At 58.5% G+C, this 18450-nt stretch overlaps 1 protein-coding gene across 2 annotated transcripts; it reads left to right on the top strand.

Annotated features, from left to right (window-relative positions):
* Window positions 1-287: 287 nt before the first annotated feature.
* Window positions 288-12587, top strand: LOC105697552 (putative nucleotidyltransferase FAM46C). 2 transcript variants are annotated; one of them, XM_012420924.1, is made up of 2 exons: window positions 288-588; window positions 8967-12587. In XM_012420924.1, exon 2 carries the CDS (start codon window positions 9015-9017, stop codon window positions 10281-10283), a length of 1269 nt encoding a protein of 422 aa, XP_012276347.1. In that variant the 5' UTR covers window positions 288-588; window positions 8967-9014; the 3' UTR covers window positions 10284-12587. The 2 variants fall into 2 exon arrangements, with proteins under 2 accessions (XP_012276347.1, XP_012276348.1); XM_012420925.2 differs by lacking the exon at window positions 288-588 and adding an exon at window positions 8094-8306.
* Window positions 12588-18450: the final 5863 nt, after the last annotated feature.

The raw sequence follows: 18450 nt of genomic DNA, 5'->3' as shown, positions 1-18450 counted from the left end.
GACGTCCCCCGTCGGCCCTGGGCCCCGCGAGCCCGAGGGACCGGGTCCCGACTCCCCCGGGAGTCGGGAGCTCCGACGAGGCGGAGAAAAAGAGAAAGGAAACGTCCGGTAACTCGTTAATTCCGAAACCGAAGTAAACCGCGAAGTAACGCGGATACTCCCGCGAGGCCCGAGGGAGCGAGCTAAAAGCGGCAATCTCTCTCTCTCCCTCCCGGCGGTGGGGGAATCGGCGCTCGGCGAACGCTGCGTGCGCGCCGCGCCGCGGACCGTCAGTGTCAGTTGGTTCGCCGCGGCGACTGCGCGCGTCGTCGTTGTGTAACCGACTCCGCTCTCCGCCGAGCGAGACTCCTCCGCGAGACGGCCGCCGGACGACGGGTCGCGACCGTCCTCGTCCGGGCCGAGTCGCGCGCGACCAGTGAGACGGCCGTCGGACGCGCCCGAGGAAAAGGACCTCGGAGAGAGGGAGAGACGCGGAGTACCGAGTTACGTGCGCGTTTCCGGTGAGACCCCTCGCCGCGGCTTTCCGACGTCTCGAGAGCGGAGCGCGCGGCCAGCCGGACCTCGAGATCGCCCTCGCCAGCGAAATACGTGAGTATGAGACTCGACCTCGGGAAAGAATTCGAAAACGAACGAGCGACCGGGACGCTCTCGTCGGCCGCGTCGCGACGCTCCTTTTTACTTGGCGCGTCCTCCCGTCGGCAGGGATCTCGCTCCTTTGTTAGCGCCTCGCGGTCGTGGTTCTTTCCCGGAGAAAGGGGCAGGTGGAGGAGGCGGTTGCCGGGAACGCCGGTTTAACGGCGCGTCGGGGTTTTTAACCGACGGTGGCGGCGCCCCGACGGCGAAGCGGATCGCGAGCGCGCACGCCGGTTCGTCGCGTCCGGCCTAACCTAACCCGCTCGAAATATGCGTTCGACGTTATTTCTGGTCTCGTTCTATTTACGCGCAACCGAGAGAGACGGACAGCGAACGCGATTACGCAGCCACGGCTCCCGATTTCCATATCGGGTTAATTGTTTATCGGCGGCGGAAAAATCGATGACCGCCCCCGGCATCGGCGCGCCTTTTTTCCTCTTTGCCTTTTTCCTCCTCTTCGCCCGGAAAGATCAACGCTCGCCGCGGGTGCCTCGACGCCGAGAAGAAAGGCGAACTCGGGAAATCGTGGGAGAGTGGGCTCGGTCCCGAGGCTTCTGGAGAGATCTTTCTCTCTCTCTCTCTCCTTCCCCGTCTCTCTCGGAGCCCTTTGCTCGTCCCTGCGCCGACTCTTTCGCTCCTCCGCTCGGCCGTCCGTCGGCGGTTTCCGCCCGCGGGGCCAGGGGGCGGCGCGCGTCTCCGCTGCGTTTTAGGACCCGTCGATCCGTCGCGGCGCTTCTAGAACGTGCTCGGTGGACGCGCATGCGCTCGCGACTCGAGGTGGACGCGCGGTGGGAACGGCGCGGAATGCCGAGTGCGCGCCAACCGGGAAATAATACCGGATAATCGCGAGATTCGTTACGAGGGTATCTTTCCTAGGAACTCCTCGAGGACGAGTCTCGTCGATCGAAGGAGGAGGCGCGATATCGCCGATGCCGGAAACCCGGGCGCGTTAGACGCGTCCTCCAATCGGACGGCGGAAAATCCGTAATCGCCCGGTGGCACCGGTTCTTCGAGGAACCGCGAGGTGGCTTCTTCGCGCTTCGCGGAATCGCGGCGTCCTCGACTTCCTCGAATCTCTTCTTCTGTCTCTAGGCGCGACGGATGCGACGAGAGTCTCCTCCCGGGCGGAATCCGGTTCTTCCGTCGCGGGGACGAGGCGCGGCGCGAATCGAAGTCCCTTGCCGGATCGCGGTCGACTCCGGTCGGCCTTGGGACCGGGAAAGGCCGGAGTTGGCCGTTTTCCTCCTTTTTTCTTCCTTTTCTTCTCGCTCTCCCAAACTCGGTCGGTTCGCCTTTCTCGCCTCCTTTTGGTACGTCTTGGACAACCGGACAGGTTCCCTCGCGACGCGCAAAATTTCCAAATTTCAAATTTTCTTCCGTCGCGAGGACGAGGTGCGGCGCGAATCGAAGTCCCTTGCCGGATCGCGGTCGACTCCGCTCGGCCTTGGGACCGGGAAAGGCCGGAGTTGGCCGTTTTCGTCCTTTTTCTTCCTTTTTCTTCCTTTTCTTCTCGCTCTCCCGAACTCGGTCCGTCCGCCTTTCTCGTCCCCTTTTGGTACGTCTTGGACAACCGGACAGGTTCCCTCGCGACGCGCAAAATTTCCAAATTTCAAATTTTCTTCCGTCGCGAGGACGAGGCGCGGCGCGAATCGAAGTCCCTTGCCGGATCGCGGTCGACTCCGGTCGGCCTTGGGACCGGGAAAGGCCGGAGTTGGTCGTTTTCGTCCTTTTTCTTCCTTTTTCTTCCTTCTTCCTTTTCTTCTCGCTCTCCCGAACTCGGTCGGTCCGCCTTTCTCGTCCCCTTTTGGTACGTCTTGGACAACCGGACAGGTTCCCTCGCGACGCGCAAAATTTCGGGCCGAATCGGCGTCGGTTCCCGATGCCGATGTATCTCCGGCGTTGACATAGTTGCGCCGTGCGAGTCGCCATTGTTACCCCATTAATTATCGCGGTACGTATTTTTAGCCTCGATTAGATATCCTGGAACGGGCGAGTCGGCGGCGACTCGGGCGAAAGCGCGACCTCTCGGGCCCTCGTCCGGAGTGCACCTGCAACGGAGAGGGGAGTCCCACGATGCGCGTAAACGGTGCGTTGCAAAAGAGATCGACCGTTCCCTTGACATTAAATGGGAAGACTCGGGCGTCCGCGAATCGGCGCGCGCGGCGATTCGCGCCGAAGGAGGCCAAGACTCGGATCTCGTGACTCGATCGAGGTTCGACTTGTAATTTATCGGCCACCTTTCCCTCTCTTTCGCTCTTTCCGAGTCGCCGAGGCGACACACCTGCCACTTGCGAAAAAGGCGACGGGCCAATGCGACGATCGAGGCTCGACACGCGGGACGAAAATCCATTCGTAGCGAGGAACGAGTGATAAGGATTTTTTTTTTCCCGCGGACCTTTTCCCGAAGACGAGGGTCGCGGAATCGGTGCGGACGCCCCGGTGCGTATCGGTCCCAGAAGCCGCGAAAACCGGAGCGATAACCTCGAAGAGGAGCGATACGAGATGACATCCGTAATCGCGATCGATAAGGTGCTGCACCCGATAAGAGGGAAAGGTCGCTCGGCGTTCCAAAGGCGATCGCGACTCCTCGTATCGGGCCTCGAATTATATATATATATATATAAAAGGTCGCGCGCCCCGATAAGCGGCGGCACGTTTCGGATCTCGCCCCGGAGGAGACGCAGGTCCGGGAGTCCGTCGGGGAGACTCCCGATCGAGGGAAAAATCGGGAAAAAATTCTTGATCGATGCCGACGCTCTTGGGCGTCGGAAAGTACGAGGGGAGACCCTCGAAAACGATTCGGGCGAGACGTAAAGCGGCGTGGGAGGTTCCGATTCGAATGGCCTCGGGGCGAAATCGGCGACGCGCGGGCGCGGAGCGGGGTCGACATCGACCGGGACCCCCCGCGACGCGGAGGGTCGTCGGGGCGCGCTACCGGGCGCCGACGCCCCGTTGCGCTCATTTTAATTAGCCAATAACCGCGATCGGCTTTGACGAGGGATGGACCGGGCCGCGCTCGCTTCGCGGACTCTGCCCTCGGCGCGTGCGCGGCAGCGCCTCCACCAAAGTCAAGGCCGCTCCGCGCTCTTATCGGGCCCACGCTTTCCCACGTGACGCGCGACGTCACCCGCCGCGGAACCGGATCGGCAAGGGGGAGGGACTCGGCCGATAATCGCTTCTCTTAACGCTCGCTTCACGCGACGGATTGACACCGATCGGTATACGCGGAACGTCCGTCTCGTGCGGCGGGCGTCGGTTTTCCTCCTCGGCAACGTTGATAACGGGCAGAACCGCTTACTCGGAAGAGCTCGAATTAACGCCGAATTAACGCCGAATTAACGCCGAATCGTTGTACCGCGGCGTAATCGGGGGTCAAGGTGCATCGCTCTTGCGCCGATTTCTCGCTTCTCGTTAACGACTTGGCGTTGATTTCGATTTTCGTTCCTATGGTAACGAGGCGACCCCGCCGAATCTCTCGACTTCGAGACGAGTGCCCGATCGGACGATACAGGGATCACCGGTAAAAAAGGGGGTTCCGAGGAAGGCTTCCGGGGCCAAGGCGCCGTTAATCTTTTACGAGGCGCGATAAATCGATTACGGCAGTATTCGCGGGATCGATCGATCGAGGGCGGCGCGTGGGACGTGGATCGCTCGGCTTCGGAGGCGGCTAAATCGGACGCGATCGGTGGCAACCTTCGCGCCTTTGGCGCGTTTCGCGTCCAGCGATTGATAATCTCGCGGCCCGACGACCTCGGGTGCACGCCGGCAGAGATATCTCGGCGAACTCGCGTTCCGTTCCGTACCGTTCCGTTCGAGTTCCCCGGGGCGCTCGCCGCTCGCCCCGCTCTCCTCGACCTTACGTCACGGACGAATCCTCGTTTCCGGCCTTTCTTTCGAGCGCTGCTCCTCTTTTGCGACCGGAAAACGGAAGGCTCGGCTCGAGCTCTCGAGAGAACCCGGGCCGATTTTGATCCCGAAAGAGGAACGTCGAGGAAGAGCATCTTCTGGCGCAACGTGGCGGGCAGAGCGGGGCCGGATTTTACTCCATGGCGAATTTCTCCCGGCGAGCTCGCGATAAACGGCGCCGATTATTCCGGCGTTCATTGACATGGGATAAGATTTCCCGGGTCGCTCGAAAAAGCTCCTCGGGCAAATCGAGGTGCGATTATCCCCGGCTCTCGTTGCGCGGGGCAATTATCGGCCGCGTAAATTGGGAAATAGCACCGATACTCGGCAACCCTCCGCGACGCTATCAAGCGGGAATATAACCCCTTCGGTATCGGTGCTCGAGACGGAGAGAAAAGGAGGGGGCAGTTACGAATTAATGGTCGTTTACCGAGTCCGCGATTAAACGGCACCAATTGCCGGTCGGTACCGCCCGCCCCGCGTTTTTGCCGTTTTTTTTTCTTTTTTTTTTTTTTTTTCCTTGGAATCGATTCGTAATCCTCGTCGCGGGGATTTTCTCCTCCGCGGCTCCTCTCTCAAGGGCGGTCCGCCGATCTCCGGCCCCGGGGGTCGCGGATTCCCGAATTCGTCCGGGCGACCTCTCGCGAAGCCCGCGAGAGGTCGACCTCGGCAAGGTCTCGAGGCGCGGAACCGTAGGGCTTCTCGGCCCGGCGACCCGGAAGCGCCATCTGGCCCGGTCGCGCCCGACCGTGACGCCCGCCGGCGACCTTGTCACCGATACGCGACCGCGCGGGTCGCGCGTGTCCTCCGGACCGGCCGCGACTGCCCGCGACCGGCCGCCACCGGGAGACGTCAGGTTCTCGCCACCTCTCGAGAAAATTGGATCTTTCCGGCGTTGCGTATCGACGCGCGTTGCGTAACGCGGGCGCTTTTGTAAGAGGAACGAGAGAGAAAGTGACGTCGAAAGCGAAACGGCGCGAGTGACGGTAAATCGCGACTCCACTCGTTCGGGCCGAAACGTTCCGCGAGTCATCGGCCGAGTCCTCGGACTGACCTTTCTCAACGGCTTCGCGCTTTCCGACGCCGAGCCGGTCTTATCCTACCCGATCTCGCTCTCGAGACCGCCGCGGCGGACGGCGTCGGCGGCGTCGATCTCGCCGTCCACGGGAAGATCCCTCGATTTCACCTTCTCGACCCACTTGACGCGGTCGCGTTTGCGTTTCCGCCCCGTTTGCCGACTCTCCGGTCGCCAGTTCCTTCGGCCGGGGGGCAACGACCTCGTAACCGGGACCTCGTCCTCTTCTCGTAAGACGGTTCGACCTCCTTTCCCGTTACGGCGCGTTACGCCCGCCGAATATTCATTTCGGTTTCACTTTTCCGACCGAGCGGGCCCGTCCTCGACTCCGCGGAATTCCTCGCGACTCGAGAAACGTCGTCGATGGATCTTACGGCCGACCGATCCGGCTCGGATGTTCCGGAAATTCGGAAATCCTTGCGGAAGGGTTCGACTCGGGTTTCCCCTCCGATCGAAAGGCGGTAGTAAAATTTAACGGCGATTCCGCCGGACCGCGCTGCGGGAGAGACGCGGATTCCTACAGGTGGTCCCGATCCGCCTCTCGGCCCGCGAGGGATCTTCCTAAATTCTGGTCCACCGTAGTTGGTCCTTTCTGCGGGAAATATCGGGAGGAACGGTGTTTTCCTTCGGTTCCGGGGGACGTTCCGCTCCTTTTTTCGGGGGTTGACGAAAAACCCCGCGTTTCTTTCTCGAGAAACTTTGGATCGTCCCTCTGCTCGGTGTCGCTCGAATGTGGGGCACCGTGCCCCGCCGTCGTCGTACCTCCGATCCGCGATAAGTGTCGGCGTTAAATTCTTCAGCACGTCGATGCGCCATTAATTATTTACCCGTTTCCTTTCTACTGGCCTGTAGGTCGAAGAGAATTGCGCGTTGTCGTCGTGCAGACCTCACCGACTCTCCTCGTAACTCCCGTCGCGTAATTTCCTTGCGAGCTTTTCCGGTCGGCCGTGGTTTCGATATCGATTCCGCTATCGGAACGATCGATAAGTTACGACTCTCCTATCGTCGATGCGTTCGATCGCCCTCGGCGGGAATTGCGCGGAATCGCGTCGCTCTTATACCCGCACACGCGAGGACCGCACACGCGAGGACCGCACACGCACACCCTACATAGGAGACGGAATTATTCCGTTTCTTCGCCCGCGAGGATACTCACCGCACGTGCTTTATTTCCCTTTTCATCTTTTATTAATTGTATCGCTTAGACATAGGTCGGAGAGAGAGAGAGAGAGGGACTTTCTCGAGCGCCTCTAAGGAGGCGCGAACGTCGAAAGGTTCACCAGGTGATAGCTTGCCATTTCCCAGGAAACCGTCGAAAGGGGTCTCGCCGACATTTCGGGTACCTCTGACGTTTCTTTGGGAATCGAAAACGACGCGGTCGCTACTTCGACGTCGACTCGTACCGGAGGGAATCCGGAAGTCCAGAAATCCGAAAATCCGGGGACGGAGCGCGACCGGGCTCTCCGCGGGGGTGCCGCCTCGGCCATTAAGGAGATGCCGAATCGCGAGGCCTCGAGGCCGGAAGTACGCGATCCTCCGCTTTTACGTCGGCGGGTTCAACGGAACGAGCCGAAAGAAAGGGGAGCTGCGAGCGGAAAGGCTGGGTCCAGCAGCCATAGGGTGCCGGTGACGTAGGCGTCGACCCTACCGACCGACCTACCTATGGCGCCACGGCGGATCGATAGTACTTTCCCAGGACACGCACACACTCCGGGCGAACGAACGCGCGCCGCCCCCCCTTCCGCCCGCGCGGTTGACGATCTCTAGGGGAGCGCGAAACGATTTCGACGAAAATACCGAGACGCCCCGGCGGATCGAAGTCAAAATCCGCACCCTTCCGCTCGGCGTCCCAAGGAACCGGATTTGCGGTTCCCGTATAGGGTGCGCGCGCCTCTTCCACCCAGTGGTTCGGGAACATCCGGTTGTCTTAGGTCCGAAATTAAATCGGAACCGAGATCTCCTCGCGTACGCCTGGACGATTCCGTTTTCTCTACGGTCGCGGGAATTCCGCGGAGGAGAGGTTGCGCAACTTCGCCAAGCGATTCCCATTGACGCGAGGACTACTTTTTCCTCCGAGAGCCGGGAGATTCACCGGGTCTCCCGCCTCGCGCTTTCTCTCTCTCTCTCTTCCCTCCGGCACGTAGACCCGAGCGGTGCCCGAAAGACGTAGTTGCGCGCCACGTCAATCGGGAGCGCAGTCTCCCTCGGACTCGCGCAGTCGACGGTCTCTCCGTCTCCGTCGGTCCGGCCCCCAGGGTCTCGGCTGCGGCTCGTGGGCGTCGGGGCTCCCGTTCGCTCCGTCTCTCTCGCACCCACCCTCGCTGGCACGGCAACCCCCGGCGGGGGGAGGAGGAGGAGGGGAGCGGGCCTCGTTCATTGAGACGCCCCCGCGCGCTCTCTCGTCGACGGCCGGGTGACGTCATAGAAAGTACCGGAGCGCTCGCGCTCGCGGCCGCCAGGCGGCGCGCCAAGCGGCGGCGGCGGCGGTGAGGCGCCTTTCACTCGGGGAGCCGCTCAGTTGCACGCAACGCCTCGCGGAGTGCGGTACGTCGGGAAGAGGCGGCTCTGCGCCACGCTCTGGCTGCGACGTCGCGCGATCGCCGGAGGACTCCCCCGGGCTCTCGAGGCCGGAGCGCGGTTCCTCCGAAGGAGGGTGATCCGATTCCGCGGACGGTGGATGTAACCGAGAGAGGTTCGTTCCTTCCCCTTTAAGGCGTAGTCGCGAGCCGGACGGGCTCCGGTCAATCGGGAGATAATTTAACGGCCCGCTGCGTCGTTCCTTTTACTCCCCGACGGGTTGCGACGCGGGTTTAGGCGGCGTGGGCGTATCGGAAGCTCGCCGCTACCGGTACGCGGTGATTTGTGACGGAAAACGAGATTTGCCGGCGTTTCGAGGATCCTGGTCGTAGGGAAGGATCGTCCGGTACTTTCGGGACGAGCAAACGTGGCAAGTCGGATTACAGAGAAACGAGCTCGGTCTCTATCTCGAGCGTTGTTGTTCGAAGCCTAGAGCGGGATTCGGGTAGACGGAGGGACGGGGAAATTGCGACTCTTTTGCCGCTACGCGTCGAAGCCGACGGTTTCGAGCACGTTCGGAGAATTCGCTGGGTGTCCGTGGCCGAGCGGAGAACGCGGTGACGTTTCGCGAGGACGGCGGTAATTATCCAATTGGAGGGGGAATCGGTTTAACGTGTTTGGCACGCCGTATTTTGTTTTGCGCGGCGTGTACCGCGTCGGCCGTCAGACGTCACGCGGAGAGAGACCGGTCGTGAGGTTACCGTCGGGGAGCGACGCGTTTTTTTCAATTCGGAAGAGCGACGGTCTCTGACCCTCTGCCTTTGACGTGTTGCAGTGCGGCTCCCTGGACATTGGCGAGGAGAGGCAGCGCCTCGTCGCGAGGATGGAGTCCCTGTGTCAGGTGAGCAAGAAGGACCCGGGCCGTAGCCAGGGGACCGGAAAAACGAGCGGCGACTACTCGGAGGCGCAGCAGCGACTGGCGGTGCTGAGCTTCGAGCAGGTGCGCCGACTCAACGACGTGATGAACGAGGTGGTGAGCATCCACGGCAGGGGCAACTTCCCGACCCTGGAGGTGCGGCTGCGGGACCTGGTGACGGTGGTGCGCGGCAAGCTGGAGGCCGACCCGGGCAGCGGCGGGGCCGGCATGCGGGTGCGGGACATCCGGCTGAACGGCGGCGCCGCCTCCCACGTCCTGGCGACCGAGTCGCAGCCCTACAACGACCTGGACCTCATCTTCGCGGTCGAGCTCTCGAGCGGGCGCGACTACGACCGCGTGAAGGCGGCCGTCCTCGGCTCGCTCTTCGACCTGCTGCCCGAGGGCGTCAGTCGCAAGCGCATCACCACCTGCAGCCTGAAGGAGGCCTACGTGGGGAAGATGGTCAAGGTGAACAACGACGGGGACCGCTGGTCCCTGATCTCCCTGGGCAACTCGCGGGGCCACCGGAACGTCGAGCTCAAGTTCGTCGACTCTATGAGGCGGCAGTTCGAGTTCTCGGTCGACTCCTTCCAGATCGTCCTGGACTCGCTGCTGCTCTTCTACGAGTGCAGCAAGCTGCCCATCGGCGAGAACTTCTACCCGACCGTGGTCGGCGAGTCCGTCTACGGGGACTTCCGGGAGGCCCTCTACCACCTCCACAAGAAGCTGATCTCGACGAGGCACCCGGAGGAGATCCGGGGCGGCGGCCTGCTCAAGTACTGCAACCTCCTGGTCAAGATGTACGAGCCCTCGCAGCCCGACTACATCAAGACCCTCGAGCGGTACATGTGCTCCCGGTTCTTCATCGACTTCCCCGACATCGGGCAGCAGCGGGCCAAGCTGGAGAACTACCTGTGGAACCACTTCGTCGGCCCCGAGGAGGAGGCCCTCAAGTACCGATACTTGACGCTCCTGCACGGCGTCGTCGAGGAGTCGACGGTCTGTCTGATGGGCCACGAGCGGCGGCAGACCCTGGGGCTCATCGAGAGCCTGGCCTACCAGGTCCTGTGCCAGGAGCAGCAGCGGCTCTCGCAGGCCACCCCCGCCTCGGCCCCCGCCGCCCCGCCGCCTCCGCCCACCTACGTCTACGCCAACGGCTACTACTACGCGCCCGTCGTCCCCACCGCCTGCTACACCTGCACCACCTGCAACTCCTGGATGGCCTGCTCCTCGTGAGGGGCCCCTCGAGCCCGAGGACCGAGGACCCGCGAGGACCCCCCGAGGCTCCGCTCGAGGTAGCCGCGATGGGACCCGAGGACGGGGAATCGCGTCGGTGGCCACGCGACACGGAAACACCCGCATACACCCACGTACACACACACTCCCCGCGCATACCCCCCGCCCACGTCAAGCCCACCCTTGTATCTCCGACGCGATTTTGTTGGCCTCGGTGCCGGGTCGCGTCGCGTCGCGTCTCGGCGGGACGAAGGGGGCACGCGTCCGCGCCCGCTAGATCATTAATGTGTGGCTGTGAACACATTTCATTTAGGTACTACGTTTAAGGTTTAAAGAAACGAACCGTACACGGGGTCGGGCGAGGGCGACGCGATACGCGGATCTCGAGCATTCCCTCCTGGCGGGCGGCCGCTCGCGAGTCGTGGACCCCTCGGAGAGGCCCGAGACGCTGCAGCCTGAATCTCGTACCTTCGCGGGAGAGCCATACGAGACTCTTGAGTCCCTTCCCGATCCTCGATTGTCCCCGAAGGAGGCGACTATCGTCGCGGTCGACCGGGGTGGCTTCCGTCGGTCCGGAGTAGGGAGGGAAGGAGCGCGTCTCCCGGTCCCTTTTGCGCCGCGTTTGCGTAACCCTCTTTATTAGATATCGTAATTATTTAATACTTGGAGCGAGGGAGAGAGAGAGAGTGAGCCGGCCGCCGAAGGCGCGCTCGGAGAGGAGAGACCCGGGGCCCCGGCTAGGCGATCTCTACCCGCTCGGCTCGATATCGACTGGTGACCCCGTTACTTGGCTCGGTCGCGAGCGAAAGTAAGACCTAATAAAAAGCCCGCAAACTGGTTTTTCAGGTATCGCGTTAACGCTAAGAAGCCAGCCGGTGCGCCCGTCCACCTATGCGCGCCCCCCCGGGCACCGGCGCGCGCTCGCGAGAAAGGGAACGCTTCGACGGCTAGCGCGAGGAACGCGCGTCCCGGATTTCCTCTCCGGGCTTCCGGCTTCGCGCGACTCGCTTTTACTTCCGGTGCGGCCTTGATCGACCTCCGGTGGGCCCCCTTTCCCGAGCGCGGGCCGAATTTCGCCGAGCCTCCCGACCGGTCAGTCGGGAAAAGGCTTTTTCCACCTCGACCGGACCCTGCGAAGCCCGGTCGACGGGAAATCCAAAGGGCCGAATCTTCGGCTCCGAGTTCCTTCCGTTTTCATTGGACACCGCGGTCCCCGGTGGTTGATCCGATGGCGGAATACGATCCGCGGAGCCGGGGCTCATCGACGCGGTTTCGTGTCCCCCCATAAAGCGTGATTGTCGGCTCGCCTCTACGATAAGGATTCCATCGATCGCGGTTAATCTCCCGAGTCCGCGTTACCCTGAATCGCGGGGGCTACACCGCCCCGGTTGAAGATAGAAAAATGGTTCCTCGTTTATTCATTTCTCGGGGTTCCTACTTCTTCGGAAAGACCCCCGGTCTAACTTGTAGGGGGGCGCGAGCGGTGCCACCCGGTTCTTTTTGCTTTGTTTGGTTCTTTTTTCTTTTCTTCTTTTCGCGCAGCCAGACTCGAGTTTTTCCGCGTCGTATTTTTGGGAGTACTCGCAACCCTACCGGGTTTCTTTTCGAGTTTCGTTGAGCCGCCTTTGATTGAGGATGGCTTTCGGGTGAATTCCGAGATTTGGGTCTTCCTCGCGAGTTCCGTCGAGGCACCCGCCATTTGACAAACGACCTACAGGGGGTGGCCGGTTCGTTCGATAAACCCCATACGTCGATCGCGTGCGACCGGAACAACGAGACTCCGCTTGTACGTATCGTCGTCTATCCGATGGTTTCGGTAATTACCGTCGGTTTTGCAATTTTCCTGCCATCGGAGTCGGGGCGTTAAGTGGAATCGAGCGGAAATGAACAGTCGAAAGGGAGGGTGGAAGAGGAATCGGCGATAAAAGTCGCGGATCCGGCGACAAGGACGGAAATCCGACAGACGATATGTTTGCCAGAACCTCGGGGCGTGAGAATCGCGGACCTGGGATGGGGATTGATTTTCTTTCGTTGGTCACGGGTCGCGAATCGCTTTTTCGCGGGTTAAGGTACGCAAATCTCGATCAAATGGGATATATAAACCAGAGATACGGAGAGGGCGGACGACTGAAAAATCCTCGCGAGGCGCAGGCGACGACCTTCAGGCTGCACATTTTTATTTAGCGAGAAACGAAAGCGTCGCGCGACTTTGTTATTACTGCAAGAATATATATATATATATATTATATATACTATATATAAATGTATAATTTTATTAGCTATTTAATAATTATTGTACGAGAATTACGGAGGTTATAATGTATACATATATGAGAGTGAGCGAGTGTGTGCGTGTGTGTGGGCGTGTATATGTATATATCCTAACGTGCGGATAGAACGCGTTTCCTAAGGGGTATGAAATAACGAAACGGAATACTGGTTGTACATAAACGCGAAGGAAAGTGACGGAGGGGGGGGGGGGGAAATCGTGTCTTTGAACGTGGAAAGAAACGCGCGAGAGTGAGAGAGCGGAGGGAAGGAAGAGAGGACGTGCGGACGCGTTAAACGCGCAACCGATCGCGTATACGCGTTGCACTCGCGCGAACACTCCGTACATGGTCGTACGTTCCATGTATATACTCCCCGACACCGAAGACCTAGATACAAGCGTACACGCAATTATGCATAACTCGGGGTTTCGTTTCGTTCCGGTCCTCGCGGCCGAGGAACCGGAAGGAGAAAGGAGGGGACGGTGGAAAAAGGCGAAAAACGAAGAAAGCGAGATCGCGGCGGTCCCTGACGAGCCGTTGGGTGACAAAACGAAAGGCTTCCTCTTTGTTGAGAAAGGGAAAAGAAAAAGAAAAAAAAAGAATACTCGATATTTATTAGGCAATCGACGGGGCAATCGAGGAAGGCCGGTCGATTCGAAAGTGTTCCAAAGTGGACCAAATTGGTCGATTCTTTAAAGAGGCGTTCCGGCCGACGACTGCGAAGGGTGTCGAATTATCTCAAGAAAAAAAAAAAGAAGAAAAAAAAAATGAAACGAATTCAGTCCAAATTTCCGGACGCGTCCAGTTCTAGAATTTTGATACCTCGGTCGTTGCGCGTTGCGATCGGTGGTCTTTGGTCTACGGTAAAATTAACGAGACGCTTTCGGACCTACTTGGGTAGTACTTGGGATAAAAATTTCGTTGGATCGAGTTCGATTAGTCGGTCACGAGTCTCGTTCGGTATATGTGTGCTCCGAACTCGATCGGCAGAGTTCCGTCTTGGTCGTTTATTTTTAATTTGTAATCCTTATTTCGTTTACCTTCAGTCGACTGGTTTTAATTTGTATTTCGTTGTTCAAGGGAACGAGCTGTTAAGAGAAATGCACGTACAGGGAGGCACATTGAATTGTACTCGTTTAAGCGCTTTAAGTGTTCAACGCTCTCGTCACATTTGCCGATAATTGCGTCTCGCTCAGCTGCTATCGTTATATGTTTTACTACGGAGAGGGGAGATAGAGAGGGAGGGAGGGGGGATTGAGAGAAAGCCACACTAATGATTATCTATATATTATGTGTAATGCCTACTGAATTATGATGTAATACATGGTAATTAATAGTACAGCCGAGACTGTATAAGACTATCGTATAGATCGTAGGGTTTCAGAATACAACTACGAAAAGTAACTTAGGAGTCCTGCGCGAGGAATGAGACTAGGGAGCGGTTTATACGAGTAAATATACACAGATTGATATACGTTTACGTTGCACGCGTACATCCACACAGGTGCACACACGAGTACCGTTCGAGCGAAGCACGGGAGAGACGCGCGTACAAGTAACGAGTGAGACTTGCGAGTACACGTTTCACGGCCCGACGAAACCGAACGATTCGACTTAGAGGGAAATGTCTCGTACTAAAGTTCTACGGAATTGCGGGGAGAATAATTCTCGTTGGGAAGATTTTTCTCTGGCGAGTACCGTTATCGAGAACTGACGTTACTCTGTGGGGGAAAAAAAAAATAGAAAAGGAAAGGAAACACGCTTAGCGTGCGCGCGCGAAGGCAAACGTGGCGTTGCGCTGGCGAATCCTATGGTTTTTCTATATATCTTCTTTTTTTTCTTCTTTTTTCAAGGGATCGACTAGTTCCAACAACTTAACTTTCTCGACCTTTATGGGCGATCGAATCGGCCTCGGGACAATTTTGGGAAACCGTTTCGGACGGCCAGCAAACGTTGCTCGGACTATGTGTGCACTCGCCGTTTACTGGTCATTCTTCTGTCGTTGATATTTTTACTCGTCTTAGGCGAAACGATGTAGAATATTTATTGAAATAAATCTCAAGGATCGTGGATGCGAACTTTCGTCGGTTTGACTCGTCGTTTTGGAGACTTCACCCGAATCGAGGGCCCTGCAGTGTCGTTAGGCCGGAGAGGCGCGGCTAGTCCTTCGCGAAAGGAAATTAAAACGGAAGTAGCAGCAAACGGATGTGTATTTTTTTTTTTTTCCTACAATCCGAAGGAAAGTGGACCGCGAGCCGAGCTAAAGAAAAAAGCCCCACTTTGACGGTTATCGAAAGGCTTCTCGCGGGGAGAGAGAACGCGTCTCCCTCGGTTGACCATTCCGGACGATCGAAAGGAAAAGACGAAGGAAAATCTACCTCAAAAAATGCTGTCTCTAAACCTGAATTCCCATTTCGAAACGGCACTGTCCAAGGCTTGCCACGGAACGAGGATCGATGGGTCGCTTTCGAATCGGTAGTCAGTAAATAGTCGTACGCGATAGGCATCGCGATCGGCTCCGAAAGTCTGAAAAATGCCGGCCAAAAGCGCGACCTCTTGAAATTGAATATTTTCCCACGGACGTTGGATCGACGGGACCTCGAGAGTTGCTCGACATTTCGGACGCCTTAATTAATGAACCAGTGAGTGAGATGCCAATCAAACGCGAGCATCGTCTCGACGCGCGAAACTACTCGAGATATGTAAATCCGATCGACGCGACGAGGAACGCCCGAAAGTGGAGGATAAATCGCGAGATGCGGTCGAATTCGAGGGGCCGGAAAAGCCGGGGAAGATTTGCGCAAAGTCCGCAGAACCAAAGAGTCGGGCCGATCCTCAGGGCTCGCGGCGAAAGTCGGACACCTCGGGTTTTACGCTTTAACCCCTTAACGCCACAAATTAAAAAAAAAAAAAAAAACCGGCCAAAAAATCAATTTTTTTTATATAAAAAAAATACTAGAACTTCTACTTCTGTCTTGGCAAATAAATAAAATTCTCGATTATATTCGAGGGTGAAAAATTATAGAGGCAGAAAATACAACGCCGCTCGAATTATCTCGAGGTGCGCACAGTTTGGCCCGTTTAGCGCGCTGGAATTAACTCGAGCAAGTTAAGGGGTTAATCAAAAAGAACCGATAACCGAAACGGAAGTACCCGGCGACCCTGAGCATCGTCCACCGCGAGGGGTTGGTCACTTGGAAATCAGGGAAAAGGATTCCCTTTAAGAACCGACTGCCCGAGTTCATCCGATAAGCGAGAACGCGATTCGATAAGGAGTGATAATAGGGCTTAAAATCGCGACAGCGTACGGTGACTCCCAACGATTTCCACGTGATTTCGAGCATTAAAATCGACGACTTCCTAAGCGAGTACCCCCTCGATCGTGGGCGTATCCGCTGCGGGCGTCGCGACGGCAGCGGTGCCCGACTCGTCGGATCGCCCGCGACGCATCGATCGATTAGCGTTTAGCGATTCCGAGTCGTTTCGAGTCGGGGAAACGGGCGTTTTTCGCGCTCCCTCCTCTCGGAGGAACCTCGTCCTCCTTCCTTAGGACGACGAGTCCGAAAAGAGAACCTCTCCCGAGGGGACTGCCGGAGGCTTTCGTCCGAGATACGTACCTACATCGTACATACGTACCTACATCGTACATACGTACCGCGGATTACGGGCATGCGTGCGCGGGTATACCCGGATAATATAAAAACCACCTGGGAGTCGACCCGAAGTGCGGAGTACGGGGATCGGCGAGATCGGCGAAAGCGAGAGCGAAGTACCGAGCGTCGAGCGGGAGAGAAAGAGACGGATGCAAACGGCCACACCGACGACGACGCCGGCGCGTCGCGCGTCATGGGAATTACGATGACGTCGTTGATCCGATGATTTAATGATAAACAATAATGATTAATATTAAAGTTAACGTTACCGTTTGTATATTGAGAAAAATAAAGAGGAGGAGCGAGAGAGGGGGAGAGAGTGAGCGACAGGGAGAGGGAAGGAGATAGAGATAGAAGAGAGCCGTCTATTTTGAAGGATATATCTGAACGTAAAAGTGGGCGTCGATCTGGATTCTTTTATTTTTTTTCCCCCTTTTTTTTTCCTATTTCTCCGACTTGCCCACGGATATATATTCCCGTATATAAAACTGTTATAAGAATATGGATAAAAGGCGAAAATAAATACCATGTAAACACCGTGAACCGGGTACCGTACGTCACGAGTTATCAATATCGCTCCTTCCCTTTTTCTCGATTTCGACCGGCGGGACGAGAGGACGGCGCCGAGGGGGAGACGGACCGCGGATCGCCCTACCCTCGTTATCCGGCTGCACCCGGTAAAGCCGACCAGGTACGTCCAGAACAGTTTGCGTTTTCGCGTCCTCCCGGCCGGGGGAAAAAGCGCGAAATCGAGCTCTCGCTATCGGTCGAGACTCTCGCGCGTCCGGGATTGAGTCTGCCGCCGGGAACGGAGTTCGGAGGTCGACTCGATCGGGCCTCTCGATTCGCGATCAATCCGCGCCAAAAGAGGCCCGCGATAACGGGGCGAGCTCTCGCCGTCTCTTTGAAATAACACGACCGACCTCGAAAATGAGAGATGAAGAAAAATACTCGCGGAGAAAGGAGGGGGGAGAGGGGGAGAACCGTCGACCGCCTATCGGAGGCGCGCCAACGTTCTCGGATATCGCGCGAGCTTGTGAAAAGCCGCCCGTCGTCCGGGCCCTCCCGGAGTCGATGGACGATTTCGATCGATCCGTCCTGGAGCGGCCGGGCGACGAGACGCGAACTCTCACGAGATATCCCTATCGTCGGCGCCGCTCGGGCGGTTTCTCTCTTTCCAGGGTAACCGCCGGATCGCGACGTCTCGGGCCTTGATTCCGTCCTTCCGCTCGCGGCGGTTCGGAGAACCCGCGGTCGGGAGAATTCGGGGGGAAAGGAGCTACTCGCGGAACGTTTCCCGCGGGCGGGCGATAAGCGAGTTGCGACACCCGGGGCGAAATTGAGGTGCAACCGTTGCGTCACCGAGTTCCCCTCGGTTACGCTCGGAATGCGTGGCCGCGGCGAGCTCTCGACTCTCGGCGAGGCGCCGCCCGAGAGGATCGACCGGGAAGAGGGGCGACGGGAGATCCTCGAAAGGTCTTCTAGGATCGAACGCCGAAAGCGTTGTTTGTCCGGGCGTGGCCCGCGCCACCCTCTTCCCGTGAGGACGGCGGTAAAGTCCTCACGCTGCGGTTCCAACCGGGTCGGTCGGACACGCGATACCGCGCCGACGAGCGTTTCGACTTCTCGCGGTCGGCTCGCGAATCGATACCCCGCCCGTGAGCTCGAACCGATCGAGATCAATCGATGCGCTTAAAGGGAAACCGTATCCTTTTCCTCTCCTCCTTCGTCCGACCCGTAGTTTCTCCCCGGCGAGGATCTTCCTTTTTGCCAGGGCCGGTGACGAAACCGGGGCACCGACGTCGCGGGTTTCGCCCGAATCGCTCTCCTTGCGAGACTCTCGTTTTCCTCTCGGCCGCGCCCCGACGAGAATCCGGGGACCTTTCCGTTCCGTCTCCGCGCCCGGAGGAGGAGGGAAAACGCTTTCCCTCCGGTGGAGCTCTTTTTTCGCTTCTCGCCGCTTCCGTTGTCCACGGCCGGGTCCCCTCGACGCTCGCCGGTCGGCGATATTTGGCGCGAAACGCCGCCGAGTTTCCCGATTCGCGGCCTAAGGGCGGTGCCGCCTTCGTTCCGAGCCGCGACGGCGGGCCGCCTCGAGCCAGGTAACGGCCTACATTTTATTTACCGCGCTTTTACGCGACGCGGCCTTGCCGCGGCCTGAATACCTCGCGGCGGCCCTTTCTAGCCTCGGTCCGTCTCTCCGGCGCGGCCCGACCGGCTCTGGAGCGTCTCCTTCCCTCCGAC

This window comes from Orussus abietinus, unplaced genomic scaffold, assembly GCF_000612105.2.
Source record: "Orussus abietinus isolate OABI.00-Male unplaced genomic scaffold, Oabi_2.0 scaffold25, whole genome shotgun sequence".
Lineage (NCBI taxonomy): Eukaryota > Metazoa > Arthropoda > Insecta > Hymenoptera > Orussidae > Orussus > Orussus abietinus.
This window is presented reverse-complemented; position numbering and strand designations above follow the sequence as displayed.